Genomic DNA, 25,787 nt, shown 5'->3' on the forward strand with positions numbered 1-25,787 from the left:
GGGAGTGGTTTTGTGTTTCCTTGGTGTCCACTGTAACTTCTTTTTCTTTTCTGGTTTTATTGATTTGAGCCCTTTCCCCTTTTTCCTGGATGAGTCTGGCTAAAGGTGTATCAATTTTGTTTACCTTTTCAAACAACCCGCCTTTAGTTTCATTGGTCTTTTCTACTGTTGTCTTCATCTCTATTTCATTTATTTCTGCTCTGGTCTTTATGATTTCTTTCTACTAACTTTGGGTTTTGTTTGTTTTTCTTCCTCTAGTTTGCTTTATGTGTAAAGTTAGGTCATTTAATTGAGATTTTTCTTATTTCCTGAGGTAAGATGGTATTGCTGTAACTTCCCCTCTTAGAACTGCTTTTGCTGCGTCCCATGGATTTTGAATCTTTTTTTTTTACTGTGTATAATTTTAGGCTGCACCACGTCTTCCTTGCTGTATGGGCTTTCTCCCGTTTTGGCGAGTGGGGGCTGCTCTCTGAGCTGCACGGGCCTCTCGTTGCAGCGGTTTCCCTGTGGAGCGCGGGCCCCAGGCGTGCAGCCCACTGGTTTCGTTGCCCCACTGCGTGTGGGACTTTCCCAGACCAGGGGTCAGCCCATGTCCCTGCACTGGCAGGCGGGTTCCTAACCGTCAGAACGCCAGGGAAGTCTGTGTTTTTGTTTATTTATTCTTTGATTTCTTCAGTGAGTTGTTTAGTAACATATTGTTTAGCTTCCACATGTTTGTGTGTTTTATAGTTTTTTTGTCTAGTGTGTTTCTAATCTCATAGTATTGTGATGAGAAAAGATGCTTGATATGATGTCAGGTTTCTTTAACTTACTGTGGCTTGCTTTGTGGTCCAGCATGTGATAAATCCTGGAGAATGTTCCATGTGCACTTGAGAATTTGTATTTTGGATGGGATGTTCTTATAAATATCAATTAAATCAGTCTGGTCCAATGTGTTTCCTTATTGATTTTCTGTCTGGGCCATCTCTATTGATCTAAAGGTTAAAGTCCCCCACTATTATTGTATAACTGTCGATTTCTCCTTTCATGGCGGTTAATATTTGTCATATATTGAGGTGCTCCTATGTTGGGTACATATGTATTTACAGTTGTTATATATAGAGAGTGTAATGTGAATGTTCTCAGTATTTTTTTCTTTAGATTCATTCATTCATTTCTTCCAGTATTGAACAGGTGCCTACTATGTGCTTGGCAATGGCTAGCAGTTTTTCTGATTGGTAGTTTGTGAAGGGCTTGTTTATTGGGTTGGAGATTTTTTTCAATCTAAATGAGAAACATCCACTCACTGGGATGTCTCCTCCCTAGTTTTTTTTTCCTTAGTCACATCCAAGAAGGGCAGAGGAAGAGCTCTAAACAGTAAGCATCTGGGCTCACCCTTTGTGGCACAAGTGGTGAAAACTCCCTGGCAGAGGCCCTGGGCTGAGAGCAGGGAGAAAAGGAAATCCTTGTGTATCCAAGCCTCTGGGTAGGAGAGGACTATGGTAATTAAGACCAGCCAAGACAGGAGGCAAGAGGACTTCTAGGGAGCTTGGGACTCCTTGGAATTAGAATCTGTTAGAAGGTCTTGATGTCTAAAAACTGATCATTGGTATTAAAATAAGCATTTCAGTTTTTTCCCACCTAAAGTTATATGTCCTTTGGAATTCTTTCAGCTTTTTTAGTATGATGGGCATTCTGAATAATGGGGTGTGGGACTGAAGCAGAATTTTAAAATATCAGGTGAGCAAATTCCATGTGTATAGAAAGAGATAAAAGAATCACCTAACCGTTGACAATTGTTTCACTTTCATGCATGAAGTCCTCCTTAAGAGAGGGATGAGTGACCTACTCTTTTTTTTTTTTTTAACTTTATTTGGACCATTTTTTAAAGTCTCTTGAATTTGTTACAATATTGTTTCTGTTTTATGTTTTGGATTTTTGGTGGTGGGATTATTAACTCGCCCACCAGGAATTGAACCTGCACCCTTTGCATTGGAAGGTGAAGTCTTAGCCACTGGACTGCCAGGGAAGTCCCTAGCTACTCTTAATTATCAAAGATGAGACTCAAATGAGCTGATATCCTGGGAAAGGGGACAGATCTATTTTCAACATACCTGGAGCTCTGGAGAAAAAAAAGCAATACCTGGGCATTTGTATTTTTCAAAAAGTTTCAAGATAATTCTGATATGCATCTGGATTTTGAAAAGTGATTATCGGTTTCTCTATTAAATTGTAGGTTTGGTGATATAGAGTTCTATTATTTTTTCTGTTGACCAGTTGTGATCCAATAGTATTCAGTTTAGCTCAGTCGCTCAGTCGTGTCCTACTCTTTGCAACCCCACGAATCGCAGCACGCCAGGCCTCCCTGTCCATCAGCATCTCCCGGAGTTCACTCAGACTCACGTCCATCGAGTCCGTGATGCCATCCAGCCATCTCATCCTTGGTTGTCCCCTTCTCCTCCTGCCCCCAATCCCTCCCAGCATCAGAGTCTTTTCCAGTGAGTCAACTCTTCACATGAGGTGGCCAAAGTACTGGAGCTTCAGCTTTAGCATCATTCCTTCCAAAGAAATCCCAGGGTTGATCTCCTTCAGAATGGACTGGTTGGATCTCCTTGCAGTCCAAGGGACTCTTAAGAGTCTTCTCCAACACCACAGTTCAAAAGCATCAATTCTTTGGCGCTCAGCCTTCTTCACAGTCCAACTCTCACATCCATACGTGACCACAGGAAAAACCATAGCAGTTAATAATTACATAATCATAATAGTAAAAGTTTTATCAGTTTTCATAATCAATAGCCAGACCAAAAATAGAAGATAATTACACGGGAACATGATTAAGTTAACAATATAAAACAATTAGACACAATTTGGGGGGTCAGGCCGAGTGATATGGTAAGTGGAAGTACCTACATGCATTTGTTTTCATCAGCGCAGCCAGTCTATGTCTTTGGTTGGTGCACTTAACCCATTTACATTTAAGGTAATTAATTGGTGTGTATGATTATATTACCATTTTCTTAATTATCTTGGGTTTATGTTCTGTAGGTCTTTTCCTTCTCTTGTGTTTGCTGCCTAGAGAAGTTCCTTTAACATTTGTTGTAAAGCTGGTTCGGTGGTCCTGAATTCTGTTAACTTCTGTTTGTCTGGAAAGGTTTTGGTTTCTCCATCAAATCTGAATGAGAGCCTTGCTGGGTAGAGTGTTCTTGGCTGTAGGTTCTTCCTGTCATCACTTTAAATGTACTGTGACATTCCTTTCTGGCTTGGAGAGTTTCTGTTGAAAAATCATCTGATAGCCTGATAGGAGTTCCCTTGTATGTTATTTGCTGTTTTTTCCTCATTACTTTTAATATTTTCTCTTTGTCTTTAATTTTTGTCAGTTTGATTACAATGTGTCTTGGAGTGTTCCTCCCTGGGTTTATCCTGCCTGGGATTCTGTGCTTCTTGGACTTGGTTGACTATTTCCTTTCACAGTTTAGGGAAGTTTTCAGCTGTTATCTCTCCAGATATTTCTCAGGTCCTTTCTCTCTTCTCCTTCTAGGACTCCTATAATGCAAATGTTGGTTGTTTAATGTTATCCCGGAGGTCTCTTACAATGTCTTCATTTCTTTTTTCTATATTCTGTTCTACAGCAGTGATTTCCACTGTTCTGTCCTCCAGATCGTTTATTCATTCCTCTGCCTTATTCTGCTGCTGATTCCTTCGAGTGTATTTTTCATCTGTCTGTTCTTTGGTATTCTTGCATTTTCTCCACTGTTTTCCAGTGATCCTGGAAAACACTATCACTATCATTATTCTGAATTCTTTTTCTGGAAGGCTGCCTATCTCCACTTCATTTAGTTGTTTTTCTGGGGTTTTATCTTGTCCCTTCATCTGGGACATAACTTTTTACTTTTTCATTGTGATTAACTCTCCGTAATATGTTTTTTCCTCTAGCCACAGTGGGACTGTGCTGCTTCTTGCTGCTTCTGTCTGCCCATCACTGTGTAGTTGCTCAATCATGTCTTACTCTTTGCGACCCCTTGGACTGCAGCACACCAGGCTTCCCTGTCCTTCACCATTTCCTGGAGCTTGCTCAAACTCATGTCCATTGAGTCAGTGATGCCATCTAACCATCTCATCCTCTGTCATCCCCTTCTCCTCCTGCCTTCAATCTTGCCCAGCATTAGGGTTTTTTTTCCAATGAGTTGGCTCTTTGAATCACATGGCCAGAGTATTGGAGCTTCAGCATCAGTCCTTCCAATGAATGTTCAGGACTGATCTCCTTTAGGATCGACTGGTTGGATCTCCTTGCAGTCCAAGGGACTCTCAGCCTTCTCCAGCACCACAGATCAATTCTTCGGCGCTCAGCCTTCTGTATGGTCCAACTCTCACATCCATACATGACTCCTGGAAAAACCATAGCTTTAACTATAAGGACCTTTGTCAGCAAAGTAACGTCTGCTTTTTAATATGCTGTCTAGGTTGCTCATAGCTTTTCTTCCAACAAGCAAGCATCTTTTAATTTCATAGCTGCAGTCACCATCTGCAGTGATTTTGGAGCCCAACAAAATTAAGTCTGTCACTGTTTCCATTGTTTCCCCATCTATTTGCCATGAAGTGATGGGACCAGATGCCATGACCTTAGTTTCTTGAATGTTGAATTTTAAGCCAACTTTTTCACTCTCTTCTTTCACCTACATCAAGAGGTTCTTTAGTTCTTTTCTTTCTGCCATAAGAGTGGTGTCATCTGCATATCTGAGGTTATTGATATTTCTCCCAGCAATCTTGATTCCAGCTTGTGCTTCCTCCAGCCTGGCATTTCGCATGATATACTCTGCATGTAAGTTAAATAAGCAGGGTGACAATATACAGCCTTGACGTACTCCTTTTCCTATTTGGAACCAGTCTGTTGTTCCATGTCCAGTTCTAACTGTTGTTTCTTGACCTGCATACAGGTTTTGTAGAAGGCAGATATTCCCATCTCTTTGAGAGGTTTCCCCAGTTTGTCATGATCCACACGGTCAAAGGCTTTAGTGTAGTCAATGAAGAAGTAGATGTTTTTCTGGAACTCTCTTGCTTTTTCGGTGTTCCAGCAGATGTTGGCTATTTGATCTCTGGTTCCTCTGCCTTTTCTAAATCCAGCTTGACCATCTAGAAGTTCTCGGTTCATGTAGCGTTGAAACCTAGCTTGGAGAATTTTGAGCATTACTTTACTAGCGTGTGAGATAAGTGCAATTGTGCAGTAGTTTGAACATTCTTTGTCATTGCCCTTCTTTGGGATTGGAATGAAAACTGGCCATTTCCAGTCCTGTGGCCACTGCTGAGTTTTCCAAGTTTGCTGGCATATTGAGTGCAGCACTTTCACAGCATCGTCTTTTAGGATTTCAAATAGCTCAGCTGGTACGGTTAATGGCGACCACCAAGGGGGACCTTCCCAGACTGGCGCCCCTGTCCCTGTGGTGAGCCCCTGCTGGCTCCACAGGAGGCCTTGCAACGCTGTCAGGTAGTTTGGTTCAGTCTGCAGTGGGATCACTCCTCCTCTTCTGGGTCTTTGCTCATGCAGGATTTTGTTCGTGCCCTCCAAGACTGGAGTCCATGCTTCCCCTAGTCCTGTGGAAGTCCTGTCATCAAATCCCACTGGCCTGTGAGGCCAGATTCCCTGGGGATGTCAGTCCCTTTGTCAGATCCCCAGGCTGGGAAGCCTGAAGTGGCGTTTGGAAGCTTCATAACAGTGGCATAACTTTTTGGCATATTGTTGTCTAGTCTGTGGATCACCCACCTGGCGGGGATGGGATTTCTTACTGCAGCTTCTTCTTTGTCTTTGCAGGTGGGGTATCTTTCTTTGGTGGGTTCCAGTGTCCTGTCAGTGATTGTTCAACAGCTAGTTACAATTTGGGTGTCTGCACATCCTCCTCCTCCACTATCTTAAACTGGAAGCCATTATTCTCAATATTATTCCCTTGGTCTCCTAGACTGTTCTTGCTTTTTAAAATTCTGGTGTTTTGTTTATTGCTGCCCTGTTTGGGTGAGTTCCACTGCCCTGTCTTTCTGCTTTATCTAGTCTGTTTTTGAACCCCTTTAGTGTGTTTTTCAGGTAAGTTATTGTATTCTTCAGCTCTTTGATTTTTCTTTGGTATATTTTTGCATTTTCTCTTTTTCAAGTTCATCTATTCTTTTTCCAATTTTGGTGAGCATCTTTATGACCATTACTTGAAGTTCTTTATCAGGTGAATTACTTACCTTTTTCATTAAGATTTTTTCTTGGAGCTTTATCTTTTTCTGTTGTTTCGGACATATCTCTCTGTTTCCTCAATTTGCTTGACTCTGTGTTTGTTTCCATGTGTTCGGTGAAACACTCATTTCTTCCCGTCTTGATGGGGGTGGCCCCACGTTGGAAATGAACCTTAGTTACCCCTTAACCTTGCCGTAGTTCTTGGTTATTTCTCAAACTGTGTATTCTACTGTTTCACACCTGTGGAGCCCAGGAATGAAATCCCCCTTTGCAGCCAGAGTACACGCTCCAGTAGCGTCCCCTGTTCGGGCTGCGTATGCCTGCTGGCTTTGGTGCGTGTCCACGCTGCTGTGGCTGCTGTGGTGGGGATGGGGAGCCTGCTGTTACGCTGCTGTACAAGCATGGGGAAATGGTGCATTCCCCTGCTGCCTCTGGGGGTGCTGGGCAGAGGCGTGTGGGGAAGGCACTAGCAAGTGTGTAAAAATGATGCCTGCTAGTGCTTCCATACCTGGAGAGGGCTCCAGCGGTGACATTCCGGCAGAGTTTTCAAGATTACCAAATGAATTTACTCCCTATCTGGGCTCTTTTCAAGCTGCTGCCGTTTAGCTGGGTCCCAGGGTGAGTGAGTCTGCTCCCAATCCATTTAAGAGCATATCTCCATTCCCTTCATCCATCTGGTTTTCCTGGATCTAAACTCTGTTGGTGTTCAAAGCCAAGTGTGTTGAGTGCTCATCTGTCTGGTGCGGGTTCGCAGGTTAGGGTGACTGATGGAGGGCATCGGGGAAATTCGGTTTTTGTGAGCTCCCTGTTGCTTATGGGTTGCTGAAGTGGGGATGGAGTTTTGAGGGGACCATGTCTTAACTCTTCTACCTATCTCGATTGGCCTTTTTATCCTTTGTTGTGATGTAGCTGTTCTGCTGGTTCTCAGGTTCATTTAGAGAGAATTGTTCACAGTGAGCTATAGAATTGTTGTGTCAATGAGAGGAGGTGAGTTCAGGATATTCCACTGTGCAGTCTTGAACCACTTTCCCACTTGTTTATTTTTGGTTTTGTTGCCTTTGCTTTTGGTGTCAAATCCAAAAAATCATTGCTAAGACCAATGTCAAGGGACTTACCACTTGTTTTTTCCTAGGAATTTTATGATTTCATGTCTTAACATTCAAGTCATTAATCCATTCTGAGTTAATGCTTATGTATGGTGTAAGATAGTAGTCTAGTGTGCCCCAAACCTGTTTGTTGAAGAGACTGTCCTTTTCCCTTTTTATATCCTTGGCTCCTTTAATATGTATTAATTGAACATACATGTGTAGCTTTATTTCTGGGCTTTCTATTCTGTTGACCTGTGTGTGTGTTTTTATGCCAATACCATATTGTTTTGATTACTATTACTTTGTAATATAGTCTGAAATCAAGGAGCATGATGCCTCTAGTTTTGTTCTTTTTCAAGATTGTTTTGGCTATCCTGGGTCTTTTGTAGTTCCATACAAATTTTAGGATTGTTCCGTTTCTGTGAAAAGTGCCATTGTAACTATATAGAAATTGTATTGAGTTTGTGTATTGCTTTGGATAGCATGGACATTTTAACATTTTAATTCTTCTGGTCCATGAGCCTGGAATATTCTTCCATTTACTTATGCCACCTTCAGGTTTTTTTAAATCAATATTTTTAGTGTGCAAGTCTTTCACTTCCTTGGTTAAATTTATTTGTAAGTATTCTATTCTTCATAGTGCAGTTTTCTTTTTAAATATCTGTATTTATTTTTGTGACTGCACGGGGTCTCAGTTGTGGCGCATGGGACCTTTGACCTTTGTTGCGGCCTGTGGAATCTTTAGATACAGCATGCAGGGTGTTTAGTTGTGGCACGTGGGGTCTCCCTGGAGAAGAAAATGGCGCCCCACTCCAGTACTCTTGCCTGGAAAATCGCGTGGACGGAGAAGCCTGGTAGGCTACAATCCGTGGGGTCGCAAAGAGCTGGACACAACTGAGCAACTTCACTTTCACTTTGTGGGATCTAGTTCCCCAACCAGGAATAGAACCTGGGTCCCCTGTGTTGGGAGCACCAAGTCTTAGCTGCTCATTCACCAGACAAGTCCTGATGTGATTGTTTTCTTAATTTCTCCTGTAAAACTTCTGAAGTGAAAACTTGTGTTGGGAAAATAAAACTGATGGGTTTAGATACTCAAGCATAGTGAATTACTGAGGACAGCTGTGAAGCCTGAGTGTCATGCTTAGTCTCAAGGTCAATATCATAGCCTTTCCTGACACATTCCATGTTGCCCTTGAAGCAGCCCTGAGTCTAGCCAAGCAGATTAATTCTTGTGTTTTTATATTTTTTTGGTACACTGGGATTTGTGGAGAGGATAATTTAACAAGGCATTTATATTTTTCTGCCCCAAGTTTGAAACTTTCCTTTGCTAGGTTCTGACTATCATGTTATTACATGATTTATATACAGCTTTAAAAATAGTAATAATAGATCATTCATATGTTGTTCTTTTTCTTTAACAGGTTGCAGAAATTTTATTTCAAACTGCCCAAAATGCAGAGATCAATTTTGACACTGTGTGTGGAGTACCTTATACAGCTCTACCATTGGCTACAGTTATCTGTTCAACCCACCAAATTCCAATGCTTATCAGAAGGAAGGAAACAAAGGATTATGGTAAATTAAAAATAGTATAACATTAAGTTGATTTGTAACCTGACACTTTTAGAATTTGTTCTTCTAGGCACTGAGGTTGATGGTCACCTTGAATATTCCTCATAAGTCCTTTAAGTTGTTATGGCCTTGGAGTGTGTTAACTGTTGTTATAAAGCAACTCCCTTTCCTTTAGAGTCTGGGGATAAAATGCTTTATGTTAACTAGGCAGTTAAAAAAAAGTGCTTTGTGCACCAAATTTATGAAACCCAACATTTTTACCAGCACTTTCCTCATCAGCAGAATGCTTTTAGAGCACATACTTTCCCAGTGTACTATGTTTAAGTTACATGAATAAAACTATTCCTTTAAAGCAATGTAAAGGAGTTCCTTGGTGGCCCAGTGGTTAGGACTCTGCATTTCCACTGCAGGAGGCCTGGTTGGGAAAGTAAGATCCTACAAGCCATGAAGCATGGCAAAAAAAAGGAGGGGCAATGTAAATGCCGCATGGAATTCTAAATAGAGATTTTTTTTTTTAATGGGTTCATGGCAGTAGGTTATCAGGTGGGTATTTCAAACATGTTTTAAAGCTGCTGCTAAGTCACTTCAGTCGTGTCCGACTCTGTGCGACCCCATAGACGGCAGCCCATCAGGCTCCCCTGTCCCTGGGATTCTCCAGGCAAGAACACTGGAGTGGGTTGCCATTTCCTTCTCCAATGCAGGAAAGTGAAAAGGGAAAGTGAAGTTGCTCAGTCATAAAGCTACATCAGTCTAAAAGTATTGGGACTGACTTCATATTTTATTACACTAAGAATTAATATTTTTGGTAGTATTTCTATTTTGTTGCTTTTTTTGATGAGTCCTTTTTACCAATGTGTTCCAAAAATTTTTATGATGAAATCATATGATGTCTGAGATTTGCTTCTAAAAATTATTGGGGGGAGGGTAGGATTGGAATTATAGCTGAAACAAGATTGCCCATGAGTTATTAGGTGGCAAGTTGCTGTATTTCTGGAGATTTGTTATAGTCTTATCTAGTTTTAGTTTATTCAACATTATAAAAAACTAGAATAATATTTTTGCTATAGAGTGGCACAGTGTTTTATCTATATGAATTTCTCCCATAAGGAAACTTATTTCTATTTCCTTATTAGGTATCTTCAAAAATATTTCTTAGAATATGATCATTCATTTTTAAATATACCTATAAATACAGTTTTATTTTCTGGTCTAAGTGAAACTTGCCAGTTCTTCAAGGAAGAAAAGGAGTTAGGGGAAAAGACAAAGATAGTACGTGTGGGAAAGTTAAAAGTGGGCAAGACACCCACTAAATATATTCTGCGTCAAAATAAGGCAAATTTGGTGGTGGAAAACACAAAAATGCTTCTCCGAAAACGGGTTTTTGTAGTCTACAGCCTGAGTTATTTACAATTTGTAGGTTATCTGAAAATAGTCTGTAGTAGGGATTGAAGTGGGCCAGTATATTTAGTCACATTACATTATATAATTCATAAGGATGTAGTGATTCATCTAAATGGTTGTTGAATATTTTCCCTCCTCAATTTGTTTACTCAAAAGGCCAGTTGTTTTGCTGATCTTGAATAAAGAAATTGTTAATGGAAAAAGGGATGATTTCATTGATTATATTGTGCTATTCTTTAATAACTTTCACCAGTCCAGGTGATCTAGCCTAAAGAAACCCCATATTTGAAATTTTAATCATAAACACACTGTGATGTTTTACAAAGTTAAATAATTGGCTAGTTTTACTGTAAATATTCTGTATATGTAACTTTGACAGTTTTGAAATAGAGACATTGAACAAAATAGTAAATCATAGCACATTGAAGATTCATCAGAAATTTAAAAAATATATTTCCAAAGTGGATTATCAGAAAGTATAATTTAGATTATCCACCTTTTCATAAATACATGCCAAATTTATACTATAGATACATCTTGAGTTGGTTGAAATACATAATTTTAAAATGGAATCAACATAATTTTTTCCTTTCCAGGTACTAAACGGCTTATAGAAGGGGCTGTTAATCCAGGAGAAACCTGTTTGATCATTGAAGATGTTGTCACCAGCGGATCTAGTGTTTTGGAAACTGCTGAGGTTCTTCAGAAGGAAGGCTTGAAGGTCACTGATGCCATAGTGCTGCTGGACAGAGAGCAGGGAGGCAAGGACAAGCTGCAGGCCCATGGGATTCGCCTCCACTCGGTGTGCACGTTGTCCAAAATGCTGGATATTCTTGAGCAACAGAAAAAAATCAATGCTGAGATGGTGGAGAGAGTGAAGAGATTTATTCAGGAGAATGTTTTTGTGGCAGCCAATCCTAATGGTTCTCTCCCTTCTGTGAAGAAAGAACCCAAAGAACTAAGTTTTGGTGCACGTGCAGAGCTGCCTGGGATCCACCCGGTTGCATCGAAGCTTCTCAGGCTTATGCAAAAGAAGGAGACCAATCTGTGTCTGTCTGCTGATATTTCAGAGTCCAGAGAGCTGCTGCAGCTAGCAGATGCTTTGGGACCCAGAATCTGCTTGCTTAAGACTCATGTGGATATTTTGAATGATTTTACTCTGGATGTGATGAAGGAGTTAACCACTCTGGCAAAACGCCATGAGTTTCTAATATTTGAAGACCGGAAATTTGCGGACATAGGAAACACAGTAAAAAAGCAGTATGAAGGTAAGCATTATTCAGGAACCAACAAGAATCAAAATCCAGCCTAAACTGGCTGAAGAACAAAAGGAAAAGTATTGGCTCACGTGACAAAGTCCAGCAGTAGAACAGCCTGTCAAGCGTGGTTGGATCTAGGAGCTCAAGTGGTATCTTTCAGGCTTACTTTCTCCTCAAGTCTCAGCTCTGCTTTCTTCTCTCTTCTTTCTCAGGTAGGCACATTCCTCATGCCTGCCCCAAACCAATCACTCAGGCTGGGTATAGAATACCTTTATTAACTCACTTGGGTACTACACCTTGCTCCTGGTGATCTGAGGCTATTAGCTTTACATAAACTTCTTGAAACCTGAGGTACAGGGTTAATTCTCCTAAAGAAAATGGCTGTTCTGATGCCAGAAGAAAGGGACATGGGTTTTAGGCAGGCAAAAATGACAGGTGTTGGCCCTGGCAGAACAAAACACAGTTCTGAATCTTTGGAGAAGGGAAGTTGCAGGTACAGAAAATAAGGAAAAAGTAGTATAAAGTGGTAAGATTTATTTTTAGCAGAAAAAGATCTGTTGCTACACATCCTTTTTTAAAAGTGTTAAATAGGAACTCAGAGTAGCGCATACATTAGTAAAAATGCTTCTTTTACCCATTCATCTATGCAAATTTGTCGTATTTATGTAATGCTTTTTTGTTTTCACTTAACCTTACAACAGACATTTTATGTTCTTTAATAAGCATCTTTTAAGATAATTTTTTCTTAAAGTAATACATGCATATTCTTAAGCTACTTCTTTAAGGATAGCTTTGTTTGTAATGACTTCATATGCTTAAGATATTGACTGTTGAAAAAGTTATACAAGCTTTCTACAAGTTTGCATATAGTTTTTTCAAAAATCAACTTGAGTTATTGTTGTGCCTTTAAAATGAATACAATTGCTTTATTGAAATTTGAAGAGCTAGTGAGACCTAAGGAACAGGAAGAAGATTTAAGAGATGATAAGTTCCTGAGATATCCCTACAGAGTGAAAATCTGTCATCTTCAGAGGAATTTCAGTTTGCTGTCTTTGACCTCAATACACCTGTCTTCACTGGAGTCCCTTTCCAGTTGCATAAATCTTACTGGTGGTCACAAACATCAGCCTGCAAAGAAAAACAGCCAGTTTTGCTAAGTATAGAGCTTACAAGATTTTTTTCTCCTTATTTCTCAACTAGCTAAGCAGATGGAAAGATGCATTTTTCACAAATAGGTCCACTGATAATTACTCAAATTCTTGAAGTGCTTCACTGTTTCATTAGATGTTACTAGATTATTTCCATATTGTAGATGGTTGGTTGAGTTAAAAGTTAAAGGTTTTTGTTTGAAAATTGACAAACATCTTTTTTTCCCTTTCTTAGGTGGGGTCTTTAAAATAGCTTCCTGGGCAGATCTTGTAAATGCTCATGTCGTGCCCGGCTCAGGAGTTGTGAAAGGCCTGGGAGAAGTCGGCCTGCCGCTGCATCGGGCATGCCTGCTTATTGCAGAAATGAGCTCTGCGGGCACCTTGGCTACTGGGAGCTACACTGAGGCAGCAGTAAGTGACAGAGGAGAGGGACTGGGGCAAGAGAGGCCAGGACTGTGACACTAGATGTTACAGGGAAAGAAAACACCTTCATTTGGGGTCTGTGGAATTGCTGCCCAAAACAACAGATCAGCTGCTGTTACTGTGACAGTGCATTAATACTAGTTGGCTAGAATGCACTGATGGTTAGTAGCCTTTTATGTCTTACAGCAGGCACTAAAGAGATTTGAATGGTGCTACAAGAGAAACACTGAAACACAGACACTGGGTCAAATAAGCATATGTGTCTGTATGTACCTGGCCTTTAAGATAGAGTTTTTCCCATCTCACCATGAGTTGAAATTGGAGAGCTTTTTTCCAGTTTCTTGGAATCTTCCTGAGTCACAAAGATGCACATTCTCATGACAGCAGCCCATGAAGTGGGTTGTCTTTCTTTGGTATTGATTGGCGTTCTATAGGAGAGCTCTTAACTAGAGTCCAGACACGGTATTTCATCTAGTAAACTCCCCATTATTAAAAATTCTCATGTGTCTGCTTAGTTGCTCAGTCGTGGTCAACTCTTTGCGGCCCCATGGACTGCAGCCCGCCAGATTCCTACGTTTATGGGGATTCTCAGGCAAGAATGGGAGTGGGTTGCCATTCCCTTCTCCAGGGGATCTTCCCAACCCAGGGATCAAACCCAGGTCTCCCACATTGCAGGTGGGTTCTTTACCGACTGAGGCACCAGGGAAGTTCTTACAGAACCATACATGTTCTAATGTACCATAGCCAGCTCCACCCCCTGCACACCAGAACAAAATAAGTGATGGAGAATCATCCGGTCATAAAGTTCCTCTTCACATTCTCCTCTGGGCAGGTTTCATAGTTGGATAGTCACCTAGAAAGATGAGATGGATTTGCATATATTTTAAAGACTACTTTTTAAAGTAGTAGGAAGTTTTAATAAAATTTTCATTTTTACATGGGAATTTATTTTTCATATTTCAAAGGTTGTGGAACTGTGAAAAACTCACATGGCCCTAGGGCCAGGTTTTAAATAACCCCACCCTTGATTTGACCATAAATGTCTGTGATTTCCCCCTTAGCAGAGGGTCCATGAGTCAGTGTTAATGTTTGGCATTCTGGATCTGGCTCAAGGACAATACATTGATTATTGGTAGGTGGTAGTACTTAGTAGCAAGAATGAAACACTCTGGGCCTCAGGGAAGAACCAAATTAGAAAGCTAGGCAGGGGGAAAAAGAAAGTTAGGCAGACCTAGGGAATCTCCTAAAGATGTGAGGTAATGGAAGAGAAATTGTGGAGGCAGTGTTAAAGTATAGGGAAAGCTGTGGAGGTAAGATTTCTTCAGCTAGCTCTTTATAGCACAGCTGTTTTTATGTGGTGGCTGTCCTTGGATATCTATGCAGATGGGCAGTAAGACTTCAGTGTAGCTTTATATCATTATAAATGTATTCTAGGGTATGATATATCCTTTTTGGAAGTAGGTAGGTCCCTAAACATTATTAAAAAAAGGTAATAATGGAGCAACTAGATTTTCGATGCAAACAGTATAGGATTTTTAGTGTTTTTAGTGTTTGCTTATGGGAGAAGGGGATAGGAGGAGTTATTTTAGGGTCTTAGTGGAGCAAGTTATGTAGATTCATATCTAAGATTACCCGTTTAGATATGAGTTTAATATGACATGAGAAAATACATTTATAAGATAGCAAAGTTTCTTACATTTGGTGTGGTTAACTGCTGTCTTGTCATTTGCTTATTACATTCCATTTAGGTGAAAATGGCTGAAGAACATTCTGAATTTGTGGTTGGTTTTATTTCTGGCTCCCGAGTAAGCATGAAACCAGAATTTATTCACTTGACTCCAGGAGTTCAGTTAGAAGCGGGAGGTAAGCCTATTGATTGGTAATGATTCCTCTAAAATGCTTCTTTTTCCAAGTCAGCAAAATAAAACCTAGATGTACAAAAATAGCTTGCAGTCTAATTTTAGGATGAAAATCTAGAAGGTTACTTTTTATTGAAGTATGCCTAGAAGCTGATAATTGTTTCCCAACTGATATTTTTAATATACTGCCAAAAAACAGGTGTTCTGTGCTCAAGGAGGAATCCTGTAAACAGAATCAGACATTTGTTTAGGACTTTGCGGAGTCTTTGTTGTGCTAATGTTTATTGTGACTTTTCAGTGTGGACGTACATGGTTCTGTCATGTCTTCCAGACTTATCTGAACACATAACACACTTAGCAGTCTTACAAATACAACTGCAGCGGCTGAAAAACTGCGAGCTTTCTCACTGATAGTCTTGAGTTAATAAAGGAATGATCTAGGTTAATGTCCTGTGGAGCTCAATAAAGCTGCTTTTTTGTGTTAGCTTTTTATTGAGATATAGTTGATTTACAGTGTTGTGTTAATTTCTGCTGTACGGAAAAGTGATTAAGTTATAGGTGTGTGTATGTGTGTATGCTGCTGCTGCTGCTAAGTCGCTTCAGTCGTGTCTGACTCTCTGCGACCCAATAGACGGCAGCCCACCAAGCTCCCTGTCCCTGGGATTCTCCAGGCAAGAACACTGGAGTGGGTTGCCATTTCCTTCTCCAGTGCATAAAAGTGAAAAGTGAAAGTGAAGTCGCTCAGTCATGTCCAACTCCTAGCGACCCCATGGACTGCAGCCCACCAGGCTCCTCCATCCATGGGATTCTCCAGGCAAGTGTATTGGAGTGGGGTGCCATTGCCTTCTCCCAGGTGGTGCTAGTGGTAAAGAAATCTGCCTCCCAATGCAGGAGATGTAAGAGACTCAGGTTCGATCCCTGGGTTGGGAAGATCCCCTGGAGGAGGGCATGGCAACGCACTCCAGTATTCTTGCCTGGAGAATGGACAGAGGAGCCTGGTGGCTGCAGTCCATGGGCTCACAGTGTCAGACATGACTGAAGCGACTTAGCATACATGTGCGCATGTGCATAAAACGACAGTTTTACCTCTTCCCTTCCAATTTGGATACCTTTTCTTTCTCTTGTCTGATTTCCAATGCTATGTTGAATAGAAGCGATGAGAGTTGGCATCCTTGTCTTGTTGCAGATTTTAGCAGGAAGGCTTTCAGTTTTCCACCATTGCTCTTTTTCTGCACCTATTGAGATGATCATGTGACTGTTCTTTGTCAATGTGGTGTATCATGTTGATTTCGTATATTGTACCATCCTTGTGATCTTGAAGTGAATCTAACTTGGTCATGGTGTATGATCTGTTTTATGTTTGTTGAATTGGGTCTGCTAATATGTTTAGAAATTTTGCATCTATATTCGTCAAAGGTATTGACCTGTAGTTTTCTTTTTTGGTATCCTTGTCTGGTTTTGGTGTCAGTGTGATGGTGGCTTCATAAAACATCTTTGAGTGTTCCCTCCTCTTCAGCCTTTTGGAAGAATTTGAGAAGGATCTGTGTTAAGTTTTTCTTTATATGTTTGGTTGAATTCACCTGTAAAACCACATGGTCCTTAAGTTTTGTTTGTTGGGAGGTTTTTGTTTTTTTTTTTAAATTACAGATTCTCTTTCACTTCTAGTGCCTGTTCACATTATCTGTTTCTTAAGTCAGTTTTGAAGAGCTGTATATTTTCATCTCTTCTAGGCTGGCAAATTTGTTAGCATAGAGTTTATAATATTGTCCTATGGTTTTTGTATTTCTGCTGTATTAGTTGTTGTTTCTCCTTTTTTATTTATTTGGGCTCTTTCCTTCTTAATAATCCAGGCCAGAGGTTTTTTGTTTAACCAAGTCTTGGTTTCACTGATTTTATCTATTGTTTTTTAATCCATTTCCTATTTTTCCTCTCAGATCTTTATTATTTCCATCTGCTGACTTAGGCTTTGTTTGTTCTTTTTTCTAATTCTTCTAAGTAGTAGGTTCTGCTGTTTGAGATTTTGAGGAGGCTTATATTGCTATGAACTTCCCTCCAAGAACCCCTTTTGCAGCATCCCACAGATTTTGAATGATTGTGTGTAAAGTCCATGTAATTGTTTTTTTTCTCATTTCTTCTGTGGTTGATTTTTGTTTCATGCTGTGTAGTCAGAAAGATTCTTGAAATAATTTCTACCCTCTTTACCATTTAAATTTGTTCAGGCTTTTTTTGTGTGTGTGCCCTGGTATCTGGTCAAGCCTAGAGAGTGTTGCACTTGAAAAGAATGTGTAATGTTCTGAAAGTATCAGTTCAGGCTAACTATCCTATTGTATCATTTAGGATCTCTGTTGCCTCACTGACTGTCTACAAGATCTGTCCATTGTTGTGAGTTTGGTGCTAAAGTCTCCTGTTAGTATTTATGTATTTAGGTGCTCCTATATTCAGTTCAGTTCAGTTGCTCAGTCGTGTCCGACTCTTTGTGATGCCATGAACTGCAGCACACCAGGCCTCCCTGTCCATCACCGACTCCCGGAGTTTACCCAAACTCATGTCCATTGAGTCAGTGACGCCATCCAACCATCTCATCGTCTGTCGTCCCTTTCTCCTCCCACCCTCAATCTTTCCCAGCATTAGGGTCTTTTCAAATGAGTCAGTTCTTCACATCAGGTGGCCAAAGTATTGGAGTTTCAGCTTCAGCATCACTCCTTCCAATGAATACCCAGGACTGATCTCCTTTAGGAAGGATGAGTTGAATCTCCTTGCAGTCCAGGGGACTCTCAAGAGTCTTCTCCAACACCACGGTTCAAAAGCATCAGTTCTTCGGAGCTCAGCTTTCTTTATAATCCAACTCTCACATCCATACATGACTACTGGAAAAACCATAGCCTTGACTAGATGGACCTTTGTTGACAAAGTAATGTGTGCTTTTGAATATGCTATCTAGGTTGGTCATAACTTTCCTTCCAAGGAGTAAGCATCTTTTAATTTTGTGGCTGCAATCACCATCTGCAGTGATTTTGGAGCCCCCCCCCCCAAAAAAAGTCAGCCACTGTTTCCCCATCTATTTGCCATGAAGTGATGGGACCGGATGCCATGATCTTCGTTTTCTGAATGTTGAGCTTTAAGCCAACTTTTTCACTCTCCTCTTTCACTTTCATCAAGAGGCGCTTCAGTTCCTCTTCACTTTCTGCCATAAGGGTGGTGTCATCTGCATATCTGAGGTGACTGATATTTCTCCTGGCAATCTTGATTCCAGCTTGTGCTTCCTCCAGCCCAGTGTTTCTCATGATGTACTCTGCATATAAATTAAATAAGCAAGGTGACATTTTACAGCCTTGACATACTCCTTTTCCTATTTGGAACCAGTCTGTTATTCCTTGTCCAGTTCTAACTGTTGCTTCCTGACCTGCATACAGATTTCTCAGGAGGCAGGTCAGGTGTTCTGGTATTCCCATCTCTTTCAGAATTTTCCACAGTTTATTGTGATCCACACAGTCAAACGCTTTGGTGTTGTCAATAAAGCAGAAATAGATGTTTTTCTGGAATTCTCTTGCTTTTTCCATGATCCAGCAGATGTTGACAATTTGATCTCTGGTTCCTCTGCCTTTTATAAAACCAGCTTGAACATCTGGAAGTTCACGGTTCACATATTGCTGAAGCCTGGCTTGGAGAATTTTGAGCATTACTTTACTAGCGTGTGAGGTGAGTGCAGTTGTGCGGTAGTTGGAGCATTCTTTGGGATTGGAATGAAAATTGACCTTTTCCAGTCCTGTGGCCACTGCTGAGTTTTCCAAATTTGCTGGCATATTGAGTGCAGCACTTTCACAGCATCATCTTTGAGGATTTGAAATAGCTCAGCTGGAGTTCCATCACCTCCACTAGCTTTGTTCGTAGTGATGCTCCTATTCTTAGGTGCATGCATATATGTTGACAGGAGTAAATATGTTCGTCTTGGAGTGCTTATCATTACACAGTGTCCTTTATCTTCCTTTGCAGCCTTTGGTTTAGAGTTTGTTTTGTCTGCCACAGGTATTGTGCTTTCTTGTCATTTCCATTTTCAGGAAATATCTTTTCCTACTCAGTCTGTGTGTGTCTTTTGCCCTAAAGTGGGTCTCTCATAGGCAACATGTTGCATGCTGGTTTTTAATCCAGCTTTCCATTCTGCATCTTTTGATCAGAGCAGTTAGCCCATTGACATTTAGGATAATTACTTTTTTTTTTTGACTGGAGTATAACTTCTTTACAGTGTTAGTTTCTGCTGTACATCAGTGTGAATCAGCCATATGTATACATATATCCCTTCCCTCTTAAGACTCCCTCCCACCCCTCTCGATCATCACAGAAGCAAGGTCAGTATTCATAGGTGTATTTTTTGCCATTTTAAACCTTGCTTTTTCCCCTTTTTCCTTTTGCAGTTTGGTGATTTCCTTTTATTTTATGCTTTTGTGCTTTTTTTGTGAATCTATTTTGTTTTCGACTTGTGCTTACCCTGTTTTTCAAGTATGTTAACCCTTTCATATATCTACTTACTTTAAACTGGTAATCATAGACTCAAACACATTCTGAAAAAAAATCTACATTTTAATCTCCTCCCTCATTTTATGATTTTGATGTCCTCTTTTACATCTTCATATTTATCCTTTTGCTGTTCATTGTGGTTACTGTAACCTTCACACAGGATTTTTTTTTAAATCTGTATACCAGCTTTATTTAAGTGATTTACTTTTTGACTAATTTTCTTTTACTATAACTTTTCTATTTAGGGAAGACCTTGCAGTATTTTTCATAATAGGTTTAGTATTACTGCCTTCTTTTTTCGCTTGTCTGAGAAATTCTTTATCTCTGCCTCTATCTGAATGATAATGCTGTTGGCTAGAGTATTCTAGGTCATAGATTTTGCTCTTTCAGGACTTCGAATATATATTTTGCTACTCCCTTCTGGCCTGCAGTGTTTCTGTAATCTGTAATTCTGTAAGCTTATTGTTTTTCTCTTACTGCCTTTAAAATGCTACCTTTTGCCATCTTAATCATGTCTTGGTGTAGCTCTGTCTGGGACCCTCTGTGCTTCCTGTTCCTGGATATATTTCCTTCTTTAGTTTGGGAAGTTTTCAGAAATACTTTAAAATATATTTTCAGTCCCCCTTCTTCCCACCAGGAGGGTGTGGGAGCCTTTGGTCTTTCACGGTTCCCTCCAAGGGGTGCAGGTCCTGCCCAGATTCCTTTTTTTTTTTTGGTCCCACCTGGTTATATGGAGATTCTTTTTGTCCTTTCAGAAGTGTGATGTCCTCTGCCAGCATTCTGTAGGTATTCTGTGAGACTTGTTCCATGTGTAGATGTATTTTTTGATGTATTTGTGGGAGGAGGCAAACTTCACATTTCTTCCGTCTGGATCACTCTGGTTTGAATGGGGAAGAAATGGTGATCTGGAAATATTTTTCCTGAATTAGTTATTGTATGAGAAACCTTGCTTATCACAAGTATGGGAGTTTATTCCACTTTCTATCTCTTTCCTTAAGACTGGAACTATGAGCATCTGGTTCTCAGCAAAACTGTTTAAGATGCAAGCAGCTCTGCTTCTTAGAGTATGGAGAATGTTTGTGTATGTGCCAGCCCATGTTTCCACACCCAGAGGTGGGGCTTCCCAGGTGGTGCTGGCAGTAAAGAACCCACCTGCCAATGCAGGAAGCATAAGAAACATGGGTTCAGTCTCTGGCTCAGGAGGATTCCCCTGGAGAAGGGAATGGCAGCCCACTCCCGTATGCTTGCTTGGAGAATCCCGTGGACAGAGGAGCCTGGCGGCTACAGTCCATGGGGAAACGAGAGTCTTACATGACTGAAGTGACTTGTGTATGTGCTGCTTGTTATGTTTCCACATCTAGAGTTACCTTTTTTACAACCCCTTAGTGTATCCTAGTTACAACTGGGCTATAATATGTTCAGTCATTTCACTGTGGATACACTTGAACTTTTTATAAACTTAACATTGTTGTACATATATTTTGCACCTGTAGGGTATTTGGAATATTTTTATTAGGCTAGAAACCCTTTGAGGATGAGATCTCTTTCTGAAGAATGCATATACTCTAGCACAGTACCCCTGTGCATCATAAATGTTCTATAAATACACAAGTGTTGACAGGATGGATAAATACACTATATAGGAGCAGATGCAAGAATTGGTGTTTCTGTGGATGGAATGATAATATTGAGAACATAATGAATGAGACTATAGATTTGGTAAAGCTTAGTTGCTTTTAAATCCTGAAATACTTCAACTGTTGGATACCTATTAACCTTGACAGAACTAATTGTTTTTTATAAACACTTAAAATGAAAGACATCCTTTTTGGGGTTTTGTTTTCAGTTAAGTACTTTGAACAAAAAACATTGCAGGTTAACCAAAAAAAAAAAAAAAAAGTAGATGGTCCTCTGGGACGAGAGAATAGTGAAGGTCTCTGCTATTTCTCAAGTTTCACATTATAGGTTTTATATACTACAGAGTAGGCCTCAGCAGAATGACTATTAAGACCTATTTAAGACTTGATAATAATTGCCTTGATTTAGGTTATACCAGAATGGTCTAGTGGTTTTCCCTACTTTCTTCAATTTCAGTCTGAATTTGGCAATAAGGAGTTCATGATCTGAGCCACAGTCAGCTCCTGGTCATGTTTTTGCTGATTCTATAGAGCTGTCTCCATCTTCGGCTGCAAAGAATATAATCAGTCTGATTTCGGTATTGACCATCTGGTGATGTCCATGTGTAGAGTCTTCTCTTGTGTTGGAAGAGGGTGTTTGCTATGACCAGTGCATTCTCTTGGCAGAACTCTATTAGCTTTTGCCCTGCTTCATTCTGTACTCCAAGGCCAAATTTGCCTGTTACTCCAGGTACTTCTTGACTTTCTACTTTTACATTCCAGTCCCCATAATGAAAAGGACATCTTTTTTGGGTTTTAGTTCTAGAAGGTCCTATAGGTCTTGAAGACCATTCAACTTCAGCTTCTTCAGCATTACTGGTTGGGGCAAAGACTAGGATTACTGTGATATTGAATGATTTGCCTTGAAAATGAACAGATAAGTATTGCATTTCAGACTCTTTTGTTGACTGTGATGGTTACCCCATTTCTTCTAAGGTATTCTTGACCACAGTAGTAGATATGATGGTCATCTGAGTTAAATTTGCCCATTCTAGTCCATTTTAGTTCACTGATTCGTAAAATGTCAGCATTCACTCTTGCCATCTCCTGTTTGACCTCTTCCAGTTTGTCTTGCTTCATGGACCTAATATTCCAGGTTCCTATGCAATATTGTTCTTTACAGCATTGAACTTTACTTCCATCACCAGTCACATCCACAACTGGGTGGTGTTTTTGCTTTGCTCCATCTCTTCACTCTTTCTGGAATTATTTCTCCACTGATCCCCAGTAGCATATTGGGCACCTACCGACCTGGGGAGTTCATCTTTTTGCCTTTTGATATTCTTCATGGGGTTCTCAGGGCAAGAATACTGAAGTGGTTTGCCATTCCCTTCTCCAGTGGACTGCGTTTTGTCAGAACTCTCCACTATGACCCATCCATCTTGGGTGGCCCCACACGGCATGGCTCATAGTTTCATTGAGTTAGACAAGGCTGTGGTCCATGTGATCAGATTGGTTAGTTTTCTGTGACTGTGGTCTTCAGTCTGTCTTCCCTCTGATGGAGAAGGATAAGAGGCTTACAGAAGCTTCCTGATGGGAGAGACTGACTGAGGGGGAAGCTGGGTCTTATTCTGATGGACAGGGCCAAGTTCCCTCCCTGTCATTTGACCCAAGGCCAAATTATGGTGGAGGTAATGAAGATAATGGCAACCTTCTTCAAAAGGTCCCGTGGCGGCCCCAACCGTGCAGCAGGCCACCACTGACCCATGCCTCCACCAGAGACTCCCGGACACTCCCGGGCAAGTCTGGGTCAGTCTCTCGTGGGGTCACTGCTCCTTTCTCCTGGTGCTCACAACATTCTGTTTGTGCCCGCCAAGAGTTTGCTTCCCAGTCCTGTGTAAGTTAAGTTCTGGTGGCTCTATGGTGGGGTTAATGGCGACCTCCTTCAGGAGGGCTTATGCCATAACCAAGGCTGCTGTACCCAGCCCATGTGGCAGTCCACTGCTGACCCGTACCTCCTCAAGAGACACTCACACACAGTTCTGTCTCAGTCTCTGGGTCCTGGTGTGCACCAGGTATGTTTGAGCCCTCTGAGCATCTCTGGCGGGTATGGGGTTTGATTCTAAATGTGATTTCGCTCCTCCTACCATCTTGGTGGGGCTTCTCCTTTACCCTTGGACATGGGGTATCTCCTCAGAGTCACTCCAGCGCCTACCATCTTGCTGGGGAAATAGCTGGAAAACAATAGAAGCGGAAGGTGAAAAGGAAAGATATAAGCATCTGAATGCAGAGTTCCAAAGAATACCGAGGGGAGATAAGAAAGCCTTCCTCAGTGATCAATGCAAAGAAATAGAGGAAAACAACAAAATGGGAAAGACTAGAGATCGCAAGAAAATTAGAGATACCAAGGGAACATTTCACGCAAAGATGGGCACAATAAAGGACAGAAACGGTAGCTGAGCTATTGTAAATCCTGAAAGATGATAGTGTAGAAGTGCTATACTCAATATGCCAGCAAATTTGGAAAACTCAGCAGTGGCCACAGGACTGGAAAACAGCAGGTTTCATTCCAGTCCCAAAGAATGCTCAAAATTCTCCAAGCCTGGCTTAAACAGCACGTGAACTGTGAACTTCCAAAAGTGTAAGCTGGATTTAGAAAAGGCAGAAGAACCAGAGATCAAATTGTCAACATCTGCTGGATCATGGAAAAAGCAAGAGAGTTCCAGAAAAACATCTATTTCTGCTTTACTGACTATGCCAAAGCCGTTGACTGTGTGGATCACAATAAACTGTGGAAAATTCTGAAAGAGATGAGAATACCAGACCACCTGACTTGCCTCCTGAGAAATCTGTATGCAGGTCAGGAAGCAACAGTTAGAACTGGACATGGAACAGACTGGTTCCAAATAGGAAAAGGAGTACGTCAAGGCTGTATAATGTCACCCTGCTTATTTAACTTATAAGCAGAGTACATCATGAGAAATGCTGGACTGGAAGAAACACAAGCTGGAATCAAGATTGCCAGGAGAAATATCAATAACCTCATATATGCAGATGACACCACCCTTATGGCAGAAAGTGAAGAGGACGTAAAGAGCCTCATGATGAAAGTGAAAGAGGAGAGTGAAAAAGTTGGCTTAAAGCTCAACATTCAGAACACGAAGATCATGGCATCTGGTCCCATCACTTCATGGGAAATAGATGGGGAAACAGTGAGAGACTTTATCTGCAGTAATTTTGGAGCCCCCCCACCCCAAATAGTGACTGCAGCCATGAAATTAAAAGACGCTTGCTTACTCCTTGGAAGAAAAGTATGATCAACCGAGACAGCATATTAAAAAGCAGAGACATTACTTTGCCAGCAAAGGTTTGTCTAGTCAAAGCTGTGGCTTTTCTAGTAGTCATGTATGGATATGAGAGTTGAACCATAAAGAAAGCTGAGCAATGAAGAATTGATGCTTTTGAACTGTGGTGTTGGAAAGGACTTGAGAGTCCCTTTGCTGCAGGGAGATCCAAGCAGTCCATCCTAAAGGAAATCAGTCCTGAATATATCAGTCCTCCAATACTTTGGCCACCTGATGCAAAGAACTGACCACTGGAAAACATTGAAGGCGGGAGAAGGGGACGACAGAGGATGAGATGGCTGGATGGCATCACTGACTCAATGGACAGAATTTGAGTAAACTCCAAGAGTTGGTGATGGACAGGGAGGCCTTACGTGCTGCAGTCCCTGTGGTCTCAGAGTCGGACACGACTGAGTAAAGAGTTGCTCTAGTAACTTGATGGACTTCTCAGGTAGATGAGTAGTAAAGCATCCACCTGCCAAGCACGTTCAACCCCTAGGTCAGGAAGGTTCCCCTGGAGAAGGAAATGTTCACCCGCACCAGTATTCTTGCCTGGGAAATCCCATGGACAGAGGAGCCTGGAGGACTGCAGTCCATCCAGTGACAGAAGAGGCGGACACAACTTAGCCACTAAATAAGAAAGTACTTGACGGTTTTTATTTTAAACTCTATATTTGTGCTAAACATTTTGTGAGTAGGTTGGATTTGGATTCCTAGCCCTTACAGTATCTTTAGACAAATCACTTCCCTTGTTTAGGTCTCATTTTCTTGATCTGTAAAAATGTGGATAACAACACTGAACCTCAGTGTTTGGTCCATGATAACAATAACTCTGAACCTCAGAGCTGTTGAAAGGCTTAAATGAGATAATGTGTGTAAAGTACTTGGCTTGTTAGTAACATTTATTGGAAGCTGCCATAGTTTTTCAAGTAGATAGTACAGTTAGGATATGGGATTTTTAAAGCATCTTGGATTTGAAAGATAATGATATGCCACTTATTAGAAGGCTTCTGGAACAGCAGAATTTAAAAGGAAGGAAAAAATGGGGTTCTGGTTCAAGATGGCAATGTAGGCTAATCCTGAGCCAACCTCCTCCCAGACATGCTGAGTCTGTAACTACCTGTGTAACAGTTTCCTCTTGATAAAACCTAAGAGCTGTCTGAGCACTGTACATTAAGCAAACAAGAAAAACCATCTTGATATGGGTCCTCACTCCTGGTATGGAGACCCAGATGCAAAGTGGAACTCAAAACCCAGAGCTTTTTCTGAGGAGCAAAGGGTTTTAACTACACATCAGGCATAGCAACTTTTTAAAAACTTGGACCTGAGAGATGAGCCCCCAAAACATCTAGCTCTGAAACCCAATTGGGCT

At 40.9% G+C, this 25,787-nt stretch overlaps 1 protein-coding gene across 1 annotated transcript in view; it reads left to right on the forward strand.

Annotated features, from left to right (window-relative positions):
- UMPS (uridine monophosphate synthetase) overlaps positions 1–25,787 on the forward strand; it is a 45,497-nt gene that overhangs the window by 9,807 nt on the left and 9,903 nt on the right. The window contains exons 2-5 of the mRNA XM_005675044.2: positions 8,700–8,853; positions 10,848–11,519; positions 12,894–13,069; positions 14,830–14,944. Coding sequence (XP_005675101.2) covers positions 8,700–8,853; positions 10,848–11,519; positions 12,894–13,069; positions 14,830–14,944 — 1,117 coding nt within the window. The remainder of the gene's footprint in view (positions 1–8,699; positions 8,854–10,847; positions 11,520–12,893; positions 13,070–14,829; positions 14,945–25,787) is intronic.

The sequence above is a fragment of the Capra hircus genome, chromosome 1, assembly GCF_001704415.2.
Source record: "Capra hircus breed San Clemente chromosome 1, ASM170441v1, whole genome shotgun sequence".
NCBI lineage: Eukaryota > Metazoa > Chordata > Mammalia > Artiodactyla > Bovidae > Capra > Capra hircus.